General features: G+C 36.2%; 1 protein-coding gene across 2 annotated transcripts in view; it reads right to left on the minus strand.

Moving 5' to 3' along the window:
* VWA8 (von Willebrand factor A domain containing 8) overlaps positions 1–16,545 on the minus strand; it is a 442,786-nt gene that overhangs the window by 285,727 nt on the left and 140,514 nt on the right. For both annotated transcript variants that reach the window (XM_072617119.1, XM_072617120.1), the window contains 2 exons: positions 14,809–14,977; positions 14,241–14,318 (listed from right to left, as the gene is read on the minus strand). In XM_072617119.1, the coding sequence (XP_072473220.1) occupies positions 14,241–14,318; positions 14,809–14,977 (247 nt within the window). The remainder of the gene's footprint in view (positions 1–14,240; positions 14,319–14,808; positions 14,978–16,545) is intronic.

Raw genomic sequence — 16,545 nt, forward strand, 5'->3', positions numbered from 1 at the left:
TTGGGGCGGGGGGGGATAAAAGGGGAGAAAATTTGTAACCCAAAATTTTGTGAAAATGAATGTTAAAAGTTAAATAAATAAATTTAATAATAAAAAAAAAAGATTATGCTCAGTTTTGCTGGGTAATTGAATCTTGCTTGTAATTCAAGCTCCTTTGCCTTACAGAATATCATATTCCAAGTCTTCTGATCTTTTATTGGAGAAGCTGCAAGGTCCTGAGTAATCCTGACTGTGCTTCCATGATATTCAAATTATTTCTTGACTGCTTACAGTATTTTCTCCTTAACCTGATAGTTCTGGAATTTGGCTACAATATTCCTTGGCATTTTCATTTTGGGATCTCTTTCCTAAGGTGATTAATGGATTCTTTCAATGGTTGTTTTACCCTCTAATTTTAGGATAACAGGGCAGTTTTCCTTGATAATTTCTTGAAAGATGCTGTCCATTTGATCATGGCTTTCAGGTAGACCAATAATTCTTATATTATCTCTCCTAGATTTATTTTCCAGGTCAGTTGTTTTTCCAAATAAGTATTTTATATTTGCTTTTTTTTATTCTTTTGATTTTGTTTGACTGATTCTTGATGTCTCATACAGTCATTATCTTCCACTTACCCAATTCAAATTTTTAACAAATTGTTTTCTTCAGTTAGTTTTTGTCCTTTTCCATTTGGCCAGTTGTACCTCTTAAGGAATTCTCTTCAGTGAATTTTGGTGCCTTCTTTTCCATTTGACCAATTCTACTTCTTAAGGAGTTGTTTCCTTCAGTGTACTTTTTTCCATTTGGCCAATTGCATTTTTTAAGGACTTGTTTTCCAATGTCAAAATTTGTCCATCCTTTTCCAAGCTGCTGACTCTCTCTTGCATACCTCTCATTCTTTCCTAATTTTTCTTCTACCTTTCTTATTTGACTTTAAAATTCCTCCTTGAGCTCTTACAAGAAGGCTTTTTGGGCTTGAGATCAGTTCACATTCCCCTCTAAGGTTTTGGATGTAGGTATATTAACAACGTTGTCCTCTTCTGAATTTGTGTTTTGATCTACCTTGTCCCCATAATAAGAATCTATGGCCAGCATCCATTTTTTATTTTTGCTCATGATGTATACTCATTTCCTGGCTTTTAAAGTAAAGCTCTCCTGCTGGAGCACAAGGAGCAAGCACCGTCCCAAGCGTCTTGTGCTGGGAGCCAGGAACCTGGTCACTGGCTTTGTGTGTTGGGGCCTCAGATTCTAGCAGCTGGAGGCTGCAGAGGTGTGGCAGCTTACCTGGTGCTGAGCTGAAGTCCTAGTGGTGGTAGATGGTGTATGCTGAGGCCAGGTGGGTTTTTTTCTGTGTTTTCTCCAGTGAGTGGGAAGGGGTCTGACCACTGTAAGATGCCTGCCCACCTGGAGTTGTACTGAAGCACAGGGAGGGGTAAAGCTGTTGGAGGATCCCTGACCACTAGTAAACACAGTGGTTCTCTGAGGAGGAGTCTACCAGTTTCCCTAGCTGTGCCAAGGTACATGAGGGGTCCTCAGGTTGGTGCTTACCTGCTCTACCACCCTGGTGTTCAGGATTTCTCACAAGTTTGCTGAGATGTGGCTTGCTGAGATACCTCCCATCCTGTATTGTTTCCCGTCCACCAGAGTAACAGGGACCTTTCCCGTTAATCCCCCAAGACTCCCAGGCTAAAAGACTGCTGCACCCCATCTTTCTACTGGCTCTCTTGCTCCAGGATTTTTCCTGCGGCAATATTTTCTGGGGTTTTAGAGATCAATAAGGGAGAATAAGAGCAACTTACTACTTATTCTGCTATTTTAACTCCCAGAAGCTTTGCCCTCTTTTTCTAGTGTGTCTAGAGAAATTTTTTTATTGTTTTTAATATGATATTCACATTTTTTGGAAGGTCAATGATTTTTATGTACTCTCTCAAGGTTCTATTTACTACATAAATTTTTAAAAATTATTCTTACCTAAAACGTTCCTACAATTTTGTTGTCTTTTGATGTACCTCTAATCTTGGGGTCTTAATGAATTGTACTTGTTATCTCTTCCATTTTGTTTGCTCTGGTAACCTGGTTTGTCTTCTGTTCTAAAGCAGACATTTTCCTTTCAAGTTTTTCATTTGAAGCTCGAATGTAACACTGTATTTCTTAATTCAGTTATTTCATTAGGACTTTTAAACAATCCTACCTTTGTTCTAGGTGTACTTATCAGAAGGTGTTTCTATTCTTCTGACATTTTCTTACTCCATTCTATTTCTTCATTAAATTAGGAGTTTTTCTTTGAAAAAAGAAAAAGAAAGCCTCTCTGGGGATTTTTTCCTATGGAAATTTCTTTCAATTCCCTGATTTTACTTGATCCTTTAAAACGTTTCATTTAGTGCTTTTTTGAGATTAAGTATAACTGAACTTTGATACAACTTTCTTCGAGGTCACTTTGTCAAAATGTTACAATTCATTTTTACTCCAAACTATTGTGAGCTCATTTAGGGTACAAGTACAGAAGCCAAAGGTGGCTCCAACTGAAGGAAACCAGGTTGTTCTTCCAGTATCTAGTACATCAATAGGAGAAGATATATCAGTGCTATCACAATTCTCTTGGCTCTGTTCTGGTAGCTTTATTGAAAAAAAGGTTGTAACATATGAGAAGCTAAAAGGCAGAAATATACAGTAATGGATAGCTAATTGGATATAAAGGACAAATAAAGAAGAATCAAGGATAAATCCAATGTTTCCAGCATTGAAGACTGAAAATAAGAACAGTAAGGGAGGATTATGGGAAGATGGTAGAAGGCCTAAAATACCAGGATCTCCAAATTTTCCCCACAAAGAAGACAAAACATTGTCTCAAGTTGAATTGAGAGTGGCAGAAAGAATTATAATAGAGTTACAGCAATTGTCCTCCTAAGATAAACTGAGAGGACCTTAGAAAAGACCCAACCTGAAGAGGCAGAGGTTTGGCCCAATCCAAGTGTAAAAACCTCCAGGTAAAATTCCACTTAAGGAATTTTTACCTCATGGACAGTATGGGAGATGAATAGCTGAGCAGGGTAAGACTGAAGGACTCTCCACTGTTGTAATATGTTCAGCTGTGCTGATCTGAGGTGGTCTGGGCTCTGGCTGTGGGTAAGGAAAAGCAACCTCATGCCTGGTGAGTGCACAACCAGAGTGGGGGGAACTCTATTGGCTGTGGGTACTTGTGGGAAAGCAGATTCTCTGGTTTGGATTCCAGGGCAGAGGAATGATCTGAATTTTGTAGCTGGGAGAGGGTCACCAGAGAATAAGAAAGATTGTGGTGACAGTATACTGGGCACCCTAGCCATGGCACAGGGACAGAGAGGAGTTCTCAACATCAGGCCCCCAGAAAGGGCTTAAAAAACAACACTAGGGCAGAGTCAAGATGGCAGAGTAAAACCAAGGAGTTCCTTCCCTCAAACCCCTCCAAATATCTGTAAAAAAATTATTCTAAACAAATTTTAGAGCAGCAGAACCCATATAATGACAGAGTGAAACAAATTTCTGGCCCAAGACAACCTGTATGGTCGATAGGAAAAGTCTGTTGCACCTGGTTGGGAGAGGAACATAGTCTAAGCCATCACAGATGGGACCTCAGCAAACCCAGAGCAGACCTCAAGGCACTGAATCACTGGCAGCTAAGGGAATTTCCAGACTTCTCAAATCACAAACACCAAAGAGGTTCAGTAGGAAAGGTCTATCAGACCTGGTTGAGAGAGAAGCACAGACCAGTCCTGGCCCCAACATAGCCCCAGCATGGCAATGACAGCAGCAGCTTCTTCTGGAGCTGTCAGCCCACAGAGAGTGGGGGGATCAAACATCTGATCAGAAAGAGATTTCCAGGATCTCTTTGATGACACCTTGGCAGGATTCTATTGCTCTGCCTATACTTGGATCTGGGTCACAGTCCTGGGGCAAAGAGTACTAGCACAGCAAAGCCTGTAGCTGCAGTGTAAAGGGAACCCTCCTCATAGTTCTAGGGCAGAAAAGAATGCTTGTGGTCACTCAATGACCAGAGTACATGTCAGGAAAGGAATAAACACCTCTCCTTTGATCATACCACCTTGGAAGAACTGAAAACTTACAGGTCCCTATTAGTACCTCTGAAAAGAGCTGCACAAAACCCCTGAAGCTTGGGACAATACTCTCCACAGTGGAAGTGGAACCCTACCTTAACAAAGAGTTTAAAAGTCAAGTAATTGGCTGAGAAAATAAGCAAACAGAAGAAAAAAAATCAGACTGCAGAATCTTGCTTTGGTGGCAAGGAAGATCAAAACATACAATCACAAGAGACAACAAAGTCAAAGCTCCTACATCCAAAGTCTCCAAGAAAAATATAAATTGGTCACAAGCCATGAAAGAGTTTAAAAAAAAATTTGAAAATCAAGTAAGAGAAGTTAAGGAAAAATTGGGGAGAGAAATGAGAATGATACAAGAAAATTATGAAAAATGAGTCAACAGATTGCTAAAGGAGACCCAAAAAAATGCTAAAGAAAATAACACCTTTAACATTAGACTAATCCAAATGACAAAGAGGTCCAAAAAGGCAACGAGGAGAAAGATGTCTTAAAAAGCAGAATGAGCCAAATGAAAAAAGAGGTCCAAAAACTCACTGAAGAAAAAAATTCTTTAAAAATTAGAATGGAGTAAATGGAAACTAATGACTTTATGAGAAATCAAGATATTATAAAACAAAACTAAAAGAATGAAAAAATAGAAGACAATGTGAAGTATCTCATGGACCAGGAAAATGGATCCAAGAGAGAAAAATGGATCCAGGACCTCCTGAAAACCACAATCAAAAAAAGAGCCTAGACATCATCTTCCAAGAAATTATCAAGGAAAACTGCCCTGATATTCTAGAACCAGAGGGTAAAACAGAAATGTAAAGAATCCACCCATCACTTCCTTAAAGAGATTCCCAAAGGAAAACTACTAGGAATATCGTCAAGTCAAGGAAAAAATATTGCAAGCAGTCAGAAAGAAACAATTCAAGTATTGTGGAAACACAATCAGAATAAAAAGATTTAGCTGCTTCTGCACTAAGGGATTGAAGGGCATGGAATGATATTCCAGAGCTCAAAGAAACTAGGATGTAAAGCAAGAATCACCTACAGCAAAACTGAGTGTAATCAATGTGGGGAAAAATTGACATTCAATGATGTAGAGCAATTAATACATTATTGAGAAGGTAGAACTAAATAGAAAGTTTAACTTTCAAATACAAGAATCAAAAGAAGCATGAAAAGCTAAACAGGAAAGAAAAACCCTAAGTGACTTATTAAAGTTGAACTGTTTCCATTGCTATATAGAGAGATGATATTTGTAACTCAAGAGACCTTTTTCAGTATTATGGGAATATCTATATAGGCAGAAGACACAGGGTGAGTTGAATATGAAGGGATGATAATTAAAAAATAAAATTAAGGGTCGAGAGAGTAATGTACTGGGAGAAGGAGAAAGAGAGAGGTAAAATGGGGTAAATTATGCCACATAAAAGAGGGAAGAAAAAGCTTTTAAAATTGAGAGGAAGGGGGGGAGGTGAGAAGGAATGTATGAACCTTACTCTCATTAGATCTGGTTTAAGGAGGGAATAATGTACACACTCAATTGGGTATGGAAATCTCTCTTACCCTATAGGAAAGTAGGGGAGAAGGGAATAAGAGAGTGAGACATGATAGAAAAGAGGGCAAATGGTAAAAGGGGTAATCAGAAACAAACACTTTCGAGGAGGGACAGGGTCAAAGGAGAGAACAGGATAGGATGGAAGGATATATAATCTTTCACAATATGACTAATATGGAAGAGTTTTGCATGACTACACATGTATAACATATAATGAATTATTTGCCTTCTCAATGAAGGTGGGTGGGGAGGGAAGAAGGCATAGATTTGGAACTCAAAGTTTTAAAAAACAAATGTTAAAAACTGTTTTTACATGCAACTGGGAAATAAGATACACAGGCAATGAGGTATAGAAATACAGCTTACCCTACAGGAAAATAAAAGGAGAAGGGGATAAGAGAAGGGGTGTAGTGATAGAAGGGCAGATTGAGGAAAGGGGTAATCAGAATGCATACTGTCATGGGGTAAGGATAGGAGAGAGATGGAGAGAAAATTTGGAACTTAAAATCTTGTGGAAGTGAACAATGAAAACAAATAAATAAATAAATAAAAACCATAAGGGATAACTTTATTAAACTTACTTGCAGTCATTTTAAAAAAAAGAAAACAGTACAGGGGCATCTAGGTGGTGCAGTAGATAGAGCTTGGTCCTGGACTCAAGAAGATCTGAGTTCAAATCTAGCCTCACACTTACTGGCTGTGTGAATCTAGGCAAGTCATTTAACCTTGACTGCCTTGGGGAAAAAAGAAAGAAAACAGCAGTATGAAAAACATGGAACCTGAGGCATCACCACCCCTACTCCTATACGTTGGGACTAGAACCTGACCATAATAATTAACCACTATAATGATGATGATGATGATTAGGTAAAGGTAGAAAAACCCAACCATAGATAACTACTATGGTGATGGAGATGATCTGGGTTCATACTCAGAAGAAGATAGTGAAGTTGAAAAAGGCCCTCCTACTTTAAAAGAGAAATGTCAAATGGTGACAAGCCCAAAAAAGTTCTTCAAAGAACTTAAAAAGGTCTTTAAAAATCACATAAGAAAAGTTGAGAAAAAATTAGGAAAAAACAATCCAAGAAAATCAAGAAAATTTTGAAATGAAAGTAAATCAATTGGAAAAAGACTTAAGGAAGAAAATAACTCCTTAAATACTAAGATTGGGCAAGGGGAAGCTAATGACATTATAAGACACCAAGAAATAATAATACAAAATCAAAACAATGATAGGAAAGAAATTAAGGAGATGAATAGAATCTTAATTAAGCTAGATGTGATATGTATCTGGAAGATTGAATGGGAATAGAAACACCTTTTTCTCAACAATATATGGTACCTGTGCAAAAACTGACCATATATTAAAGCATAAAAATTTTAAAATTAGGAGAAAATTTCTATAGTTTCTCAGATAAATGTCTCATATCTCAAATATATGAAGAACTTTGTCAAATTTATAAGCTTATGAGTCATTCCCCAATGGATAGTCAAAGGACATGAACAGGCAGACTTTTGATTTAAAAATCAAAACTACAGTAATATGAAAAATACTCTAAATCACTATCAGAGAAATGGAAATTAAAGCAACTCTGAGATATCATCTTACACCCATCAGACTGGTTAAAATGATGTACAGGGGAAGTGACAAATGTTGGATGGGATGTGAAAAAATTGGGACACTAATAACTGCTGGTGGAACTGTGAACTGATCCAACCATTTTGGAGTACAATCTGGAATTATCCCCAAAGAGTTATAAAACTGTGCATACCCTTTAATCTAAGATTACTACTATTAAGTCTATTTTCTTGCTCCTATTCTCCCCTCAATTGAAAAAAATTAAAAAAAATCCAGCAGCGCACACACACACACACACACACACACACACACACACACACGTACTTATTTATAGCTATATCTCATTCCAGTCATTCCTGAATCTATCACTTCTCTGCAACAGCATGATTCATCTTTGGTCTTCTAGAATGAATATGTATAATTTTGAGAACTTTTATAAAGTAAGGAAGAGCAAATTGAGAAGCATAATTTATATAAAAACAAACAACCATGAATACTGGTTGACTCAGCAATACTACTACTAGAGCCCAAAGAAAAGAACCCAAGTGAATGAAAAAATTTCTATCAGTCCTCTTTCTAGTAGCAAAAAAAATTGAAAATAAGGGTTACCCATCTATTGGGGAATGGTTAAACAAATGATGGCATATGAATTAATGGAATATTATTACAATTTGGAGGGAGAAAGAATAAATGCGTATTAATTAAAGAAGAAAAAAAGTTATCATCCATAGCCTCATCCAATTTGTTTTTCAAGATACATGATTATGGGTCTATGGTAATACACATGGCTGATTTTTAATTTATTTTAATAAAAACTGTAAAAAATAGCTCCTTCAACTACCATATGTGTGGTTTATTTGCAGTATGTGTTGTTGATAGTACATTTCTTAACATTTCAATCAGAATTGACACAGGACTAATTTTTAGGAAGAAATATATTTTGGAAATTATATGCTCTTTAAGCAAGACAACTATTCTTCAATCTTGTAAAATGCCAACAGTTATAGTATTTTGCCATGACATATACTGTAAGACAACAAAACTAATCCAATTGTGTTCTATTATTAAAAAAATCAAATGAAAACTCTTGATAATAAAAAAATACTGATTTTAAAAAACTCTACAGATGAAAAACTAAACTCTTATAAAGCAGGCAACTGCCAAATAATATTGCAGAGAAATATAAATTTGGTTATGTTGTATATTCTTATTTTTAATACTAATCATGGAATCATAGGATGGAAGAGAAACTAGCTATAACTGAAGCTAACCATCCATTTTACAGATGAAGAAGCTGAGACAGTTGAGTGACTCGTACAAGTTCATAAAGGTAATGATGATTATAATAAAAATTAGAGTTTACTTACATGGTGCTAAGATTTGTGAAGCACATATTTCATTTACATGAGAACCCAGTGAGGTGAAGACTACAGCTTCATCATCCCCAATTTAGATTTAGACATTGTGGTTCAGAGATGTTACAAAACCTGCCTGTGGTTACCCATCTAGTAAATGTCAGGAGTAGTTTTCAAACCCAGACCTTCCTGACTCTCAATTCTACCTTCTTTCTCATACATCTGGATCTCCAAAACAGATATCATACTTTTAATTCATATAATGCCCTTTCCTCACAATAAGTGTGTGGGATGCAATAAAGCAATAAGGATCATTCTTCAAATTTCAGAAATAAGGAAGTTAAGAGAAATTCAGTAACTTAACCATTCGCGTTGTGCAGTAATCTGCATCACAGCCAGGATTAATGGAGATATTTCGACTGTGAATTTGTCAGGCTTTCCACTACACCATAATATTTTTTTTCAGCTTTGTGATAGTGAGTACTTTACAAGTACCTTAATGAATTTAAAAAAGGAGGAAAAAACATACCAGTGTTTACTATTTGTAAGAACAAAGTGATTGAATAACTCTAACAATTCTGGCCACCAAAATTTTTATGAAAGAAAATGAATGCTAAATAACCCCCACCAGAGCATCTGCATGTAACAAGTCCTATTATAAGTATATTAGATTCCCAAGGCATAAATTTACATTCATAGCACAGACATCATATTATACACTGGCTTACAAGCTTCAAGTTGGTGATCTGTAGATATTTCCATAGAGCCTGAACAGTGACTCACTCTTTTGACAACTATAAGCTGATTTGCTTTAATAATAGATAGCATTAAAAACTAAAGGGAATAAATAATATTTTAGGCCTTTTAAACATAATAACTTATTTATTCCTTTAATTCTGGGCTACCCTATCAAAATAAGTCTTACTGAAATCCACCTAGCAACAAAAAGGCCCACCTTGTAATAAAGGAGCAATAAAATCAGCATTTAAAATCAAAAGTAATGAGATAATGGATGTTTTCTTATTTTCAAAATATATTATTCTAATGTGGGCATTGACAAAAAGCATTCAGGCATTTCAAGAGAACTTACACTAAGGACTTTTTAAAAAAAGCAAATTCAGTATCAAATTTCTAGATTCGTTCCTATTCTTGCACAAAAGAAATTTTTAGTATATAGTACCATAGTTGCCATGGTTATGAATTTTTAAAAGCATTGGCAGTGTCTGTTTACTGGTATAATTAATATTATCTGAGATTACAGATTCAAGCAATACCTTCCCATACACACACACACACACACACACACACACACACACACACACACACACACACACACACATAGACACACACTCTCACTCTCTCTCTCTCTCTGTCTGTCTCTTCTTTCTCTCTCTCTCTCTCTGAAAAACATTTTTTTTTAAAATTTTTCTTCCTTCTGGTGACTTGCTGATATTTTTACAAAAAACTTTGTAGAAGGATAGTGAAAAGTCCCATAGGGAAGCAGTATTTAACTATTTTTTCTTTGGGACTTTCTTCACAACTATCATTAGTTTTATTTCCTTGATGCTATAACAGATTGATTAAAAGCAATAACAAACACATTATTTTCCATTTTTAATTAAAGATTAATGTAAACCACATACTTAGGTAATAAGCTATCCATTAGAAGTACTGTGTCATAGTAAATGAAGGGCTGGCTTTACATGTGAAATTGGGATTTAAGACCTGGGAATGCTTACCTAGAAGTCATATGTATAGTGGTAATATTAAAATACATAGTAAGCAAGTGATTAGGACACACAGAGTGAGAAGAGGACAGATTTTTTTGGGTATATCTGCTAATGGGTAGCAGGACATGAATGATGCTCCTATGTAGGATATTGAAGATTGTCTGGACAAGAGAATCATGATAGAGCAGTGTCACTTGAGTTCATGAGGAGAAAGTATTCAGAAAGAGAGGAGTGGTAAACAATTTCAAACACTAGAAAAAGGTTAAGAAGTTTGAGGACAGAAAAAAAGCCACTGGAATTAGCGACAGGAGAAATGATGATGAAGGAGAAGGAAGTTTCAGATGCGTGGTGGGTACAGAGGATAGGTTGAAAGATGGTGAAAAATGAATGAAAGAAGATATGGTAGAATGGAGTATAGACAGAGGTTTTCTCTAACATTTTGCTTGTGTAGAGGAAAAAATATAATATGACAGCTTGCGGTGATAGTTAAGATTAAATTAAATTTTTTCTTGAAGAATAGGGAAGACTTGGACATGTTCAAAGGCAGCATGAAAGGAGCCACTAGAGAAGGAAAAATTCAATATTAGAGAGAGGAGATAACTGAAGGAATAAGTATCTAGAGGAGATGAAAGAGAATGAGACCAAGGATACAAGTAGAGGGGTTAGTACTGGTGAGGAGAATGGCCAACTCAATCTCTACACTGGGGAACATGATGGTAGAGGAGGGGAATGATGCTGAAGTGATGTGAAAATATAGAACTGGGGGGGGGGGGAGAAAACAAAAGAAATATGCCATTGGGAAAGAATAAATTCATGATGGATGGCTTCAATTTCTTCAGTGAACTCTAGTGCAAGATCTCTCCTGAGAGGTAGTGCTCAGTTTAGTAGAGACACTGTGGTGAATGTGATATTAGAGATAACATTTAGATAAAACTTATTCCCTACCTTCATGTATCATAGACCGTAAGAGAGGAATATAGAAACAACTATAATATAAACTAATATGTAACTTCATAAAAGAGGTGACAAACAAAATGATATATTTTAACAGTTAGAAAAAAGTTAACACCAATGGAATGATCAGGGAAGATGTCATAAAGTCACAAAATTTTGTACTGGAAGAGACCTTAACAAGCACATGGTTGAGAGAAATTATATGGCCAATATCAGGCAGGCAGTAGAACTTGGATGTTGTCCTTCATTCTTGAAGGGGACCAAAATGACATTACTATGTTAGAGTCAAATTGCAATGTGTCCAACTGTGGCTAATCAGACCAACGTGAGCTCAGAAGGTTCTATCAGAGGTTGGGCACAAGTAGGCCAAGTGAATTACCTGAATGTGTGCTTCTCATTATTGCAATTCTGCCTTGCTCATAGAGCACAGTGCCTTCTTTGATGCAAGCACACCATGCTGGACAGTCCTGTGCCAGTGTCTTCCATGTCATGTAATCAATTCCAAAATTCTTCAGGGAGACCTTGAGAGCATCCTTGTATTACTTCTTCTGATCATCATGTGAGTGTCTGCCTTGTGGGAGTTCTCCATAAAAAAGTCTTTTAGGCAGGCATTCATTGGACATTCAAATAGTGTGGCCAGCCCATCACAGTTGCTCATTCTGAAGTAGAGTTTGAATGCATGAGAAAGGACCTCAGTATTCTGCACCCTATCTTGCCAGGTGATCTTCAGAATCTTTCTAAGACAATTCAAATGAAAACGACTGAGTTTCAAAGGCATACAACAATGAGGTCAGCACCAACAACTCTTCAGTTGGGTAGGCAGTCTAATACCTCTTCTCTCCCACATGTTCCTTTGGGGCCTCCCAAATACTGGCAATGCATGCTTCAACCTCATTATCAGTGTTTACATCCTTGAAATGTATATTGCTAAGGTAAGTGAATTTATCCACAATATTTAAAACTTCTCCATTTGTTGTAAATGTAAAGGTGATGTCTTCATTTTGAAGTGGACAATAAAGACAATAAAGAAAATGGACTTCATTGCTTCATTCAGTGAATTTTGAGAGATCAATGCTTTTTTAAAATTTTTTTTTTAAGTTTTCTGCTGCTGGTTCCACAGATGGATAATATGGTACTGGCCAGCAGAGAACCTGTTTCTTCTTATTTGTTAGGCTAAAATTAGCACAAGCAGCAGAGAACTGACTCATACTTGGTTGCATCTCAGCTTCAAAGGCTGCATTAAGTGCACAGTCATCTATGAACAAAAATATCATGTACCAACTCTCTCTCCACTTCAGTCTTGGCTTGTAGTCTTTTCAAGTTAAATAATTTACCATCAGTGTGGTAGCTGACCATGATGACAAATTCATCCTCACTGAAGGTGTCTGACACTGCTAAAAACCATGGGAGCATCATTCATTATCCAGAACCCAGCCAAGCATGCCATCATAAAAGTGATGTACAACTCTGATGTACTTCTCCAGGCAACCACATTTTGACACAGTTTTCCATGAGCCCTCATGACTGACAGTATCAAATAGCAGAACTTTAGATTTAAACTGAAGTAAAATAAAGACTAAATTCTGTGCTCTTTCCACTCCATAATGCTACCTCTCTTCATGGTAGAAGCAGTATGTGGAATATTCAGAGAATAGCATAGATGGGATAATTTCAGATTGAGGAAGAGGAAACAATCTGAGCAAAGGTCATATAAAGATGCGCACTTGTGGAAGAGAAATTTGACTTAGCAAGAGCTTAAGCCCTATAGAGAGGAGAAGGATGAGGTAAGGTTTAAAAGATAAAATGTTGCTAGATCATAGAAAGCCTTGAGATAAGTTAAAATGTAAAGGTGAGGTCTAATTTTGAAACGGACAATAAAGATAATATACTTCATTCAGTGAATTTTAAGAGATCAATTTTTTTTTTTAAAGTTTATTATTAGATATACTCCATTTGCATGTATGTATTCTATTATAAAGAACCTGTTACTTCATCAATATGGGAGATCCTCATAAGGAACTTCCTCTACCAGTGCAAACTGGGCCCTGCTTTGTCATTTACAGTCTTAGAGAATTGCCATAGAGTATTGAGAGTTTAATTGTTTTTCTCAGAATCACAGTTAGGACATGGCCACAGGGAAGTTGAACCTGGGTCTTTCTGACTGGCCAGTTCACTATCCACTACATCATGATGTCACTACAAAAAAAGTATAAAGCAATAAATATTCCTTAAAACAGAACAGATAAATAACAGAAAACTTTTTTCAACCTTTTCTTTTTTTAATCACATCTCCAAAATCTTTTCCTATGGAACTAATCTAGGTATGTGACGACATTTCGTAAGATTTTAAGCCTTAGGAAAAACCAAAATGAAGGACTTGATTTCTTATAGCAGGAATTCATGACCTTTTTTCAGTCATGATCCCCACTAACAGTCTGGAGAAACCTATGGACCTCTTCTCAAAAATCATGATTTTAAATGCATAAAATAAAATATATAGGACTGCAGAGGAAACCAATTACAGCGAAATACAATTATCATCAAAATATTTAAAAAAACAAGTTCATTGATCCCGTAATTAAGAACTCCAGCTTTTAGAGTTAGGATTCTTGTTGTTGAAATGCTGAAGGATTTTATTTCATCATCTTTCTATTGCTTCATATGACTGACAGACTGACTTATGTTTCAGCACAAAAATCTGATAGCTTTATGGATTACTTCCAAATCTCAAGGTAATGAGGAGTGGGAGCTAGGGTGGAAAATACTAGGAATCTCATCTAGTTAGTCACAGTCCAATATCACCCATGATATTACTCACCAAATTAGCAATAAATAATTAATTAGATGGAAACATTAAATTCTCTAAGGAATAAAAATTTCACATAGGACAAAATGACACAAGAGATAATGGATAAAAACATACAAAAGAAAAACAGATTTTTAAGGAAAATAAAGGAGAATACTGTGTCAACAATAGAGCAAAGCATGAAAAATCAAACTCACTGTTGGGTCTTCTGTCTCTCGAAGTTTGTGTGTAAAAGATAGCAATTTCTCCATTGCATCATGAGGTACATTTGGAACCTATTTGATGAAAGAGTTTAAAGAGAAAATAAAATTGGGAAACAATTTTGGCTGATCAACCAACTAAAATTTATCATTTTATCATCTACCAGCAGGAAAAAGTCACATCTAAACTACCAAATTCAGGATTAGTTTACTACACTGCTAAACTCGTAGGTTACTTACTTACTGGACAATAGGCAGAAGATCTCACAACCCCATAACCATGTTAACTGGATAGCCAGTGTAAACATGCAAACTAAATTTAACACATACTAACTCAAAGATTTCTGCGATAGTTTAACTAGAGTAAACTCTGGCTTAAAGTTAGAGGACAGGTTATAATATTTCCTTCTGAGGAGGGAGGAGGAAAGCTTATCTGCCATAAAATATAAGTCAAGGTGGGAGCAAGTATGTCAGGTAGGGGAGATGACAAACTGGTAACACCTAAAACATCACCGAGTGGCCTTTTAAAGAGGTTCCTACAGGCTCCAGTCTGACAAACTCTTACCATCTCTTTAATCACCTCCATTTCTTCACTTCTGATCAGGGGTTTCATGTGATGGAAAAAGAAGAGAGTTAAGAATTCTGGTCCTAGCCACTGCTGTGTGCTACTTCCTATGACAGGAGGTTCTGCCAAGGCAATGATCCGGAAGGATGGGTGGATGGGATAGATGAACCTAAAAGGAAAGATTTAGGGAAAAACACACACATATAATATTCTCTTCCCACTTTTTTAGTTGTGAAACCAAGTCTCAACTTGCTGTTCCTAATGGAGATGCAAGTCTGAGCAAAACACATTATTATACTGCATCAGAGCCAAAATTCTTATTCTGAGTACATTCTTTGAAAAACCAACTAAGCCAAAACAGAAAAAAAACAGAACACTTGGAGTAGGAGGGTAAGATTAAAAGAAAAAAAGAAATACTGCTAGGAATTCTATAACTATAACCAGTGATGCAACTTCATACTCAGTTTGCACTATATTTTGAAACCTCTAAATTCCAAATATATTATACTGTTTCTTTGTTGTTTCCACAAATGACGTTTCTCTACGTAGTCTCCTTGGAATGTCACCACTACCTAATTTACAACCACCATACCAAGTCCTTTCTCATACTAAATATTAACCTCAACTTAGATATTCTAACTCCTAAGCATATGCCCTCAAGAGCTTTAAGAGAGGAAGAAAATATTCACAGCAACAATTTTATGGTAGCAAAGACTTGAAAACCCAGTCAATGCCCGCAGACTAGAGAAGAGCTACACAAATTGCAGCATACTGCTTTAAAGAATACTATGGCTTCATAAAGAAAGATAGATAGGAGGAATTCATAGAAGTCTGAGGAGACAGGTGAACCACAGCACAGCTGAACTGGTGTGGCAAATGCTATTTCAGACAAAGTAACGATTAAAAATGTAAATACTGTAAAGAGACACAAGTAAGGAAGCTACATTATGCTTAAAGACACCTAGGTCAGAGGTGGGGAACCTATGGCCTTGAGGGCCACAAGTGAAGTCCCTCTGACTGAATCCAAACTTTACAGAACAAATCTCAAAGCATCTGGGTCGTACATGGCCTTGAGGTTGCAGGTTCTCTACCCCTGTCCTAGATAATGAAACAATATCAATATTAAATATATATATATATTACATAACAAGCAAACCACTGGCATTCTGTAGAACTTCAAAGTTTTCAAAACGTTTTATATACTAATCTCATGGAAGAGTCACACAAATTCTGGGAGGAAGGTTCTACAAAAACTGCAATTTTCAGGTTTTAGAGAGAAGAATTCAGAGACTGGAAGAAGCTGCCTCCCTCTGTCACAAACCTCCCAAGCATCTCAGGAGGTAGTTGCTCTTGACTTAAAGTTTAGAACTCTACAGACTATGCTTAACTGTACTGCCAAAAGAGCTACATTATAAAACAATTGTAATTAACTTCAATATGCTTTGTTCAGACTTAATGGATGTTACAGAAGACATGTATTAACTAAAATAAAAATTCAAACAAAATATCAGAAAAACTACATTTGGAGATTACCAAATAGAATTATTAACTCACATTCTTATTTATCAATATCAGATGCACCTCTATAAAAATTGACCACTTGCTAAAGCATAAAGATCAAGTGAACAGATTCAGAAGACAGAAATGTTAAAGGTATCATTTATAGAATGCAAGATAATAAAAATTGTAATTATTAAGTAAAATACAAGCAAAAGACAGATTTTTAAAAGAGGATTT

The sequence above is a fragment of the Notamacropus eugenii genome, chromosome 6, assembly GCF_028372415.1.
Source record: "Notamacropus eugenii isolate mMacEug1 chromosome 6, mMacEug1.pri_v2, whole genome shotgun sequence".
NCBI classification, from domain to species: domain Eukaryota; kingdom Metazoa; phylum Chordata; class Mammalia; order Diprotodontia; family Macropodidae; genus Notamacropus; species Notamacropus eugenii.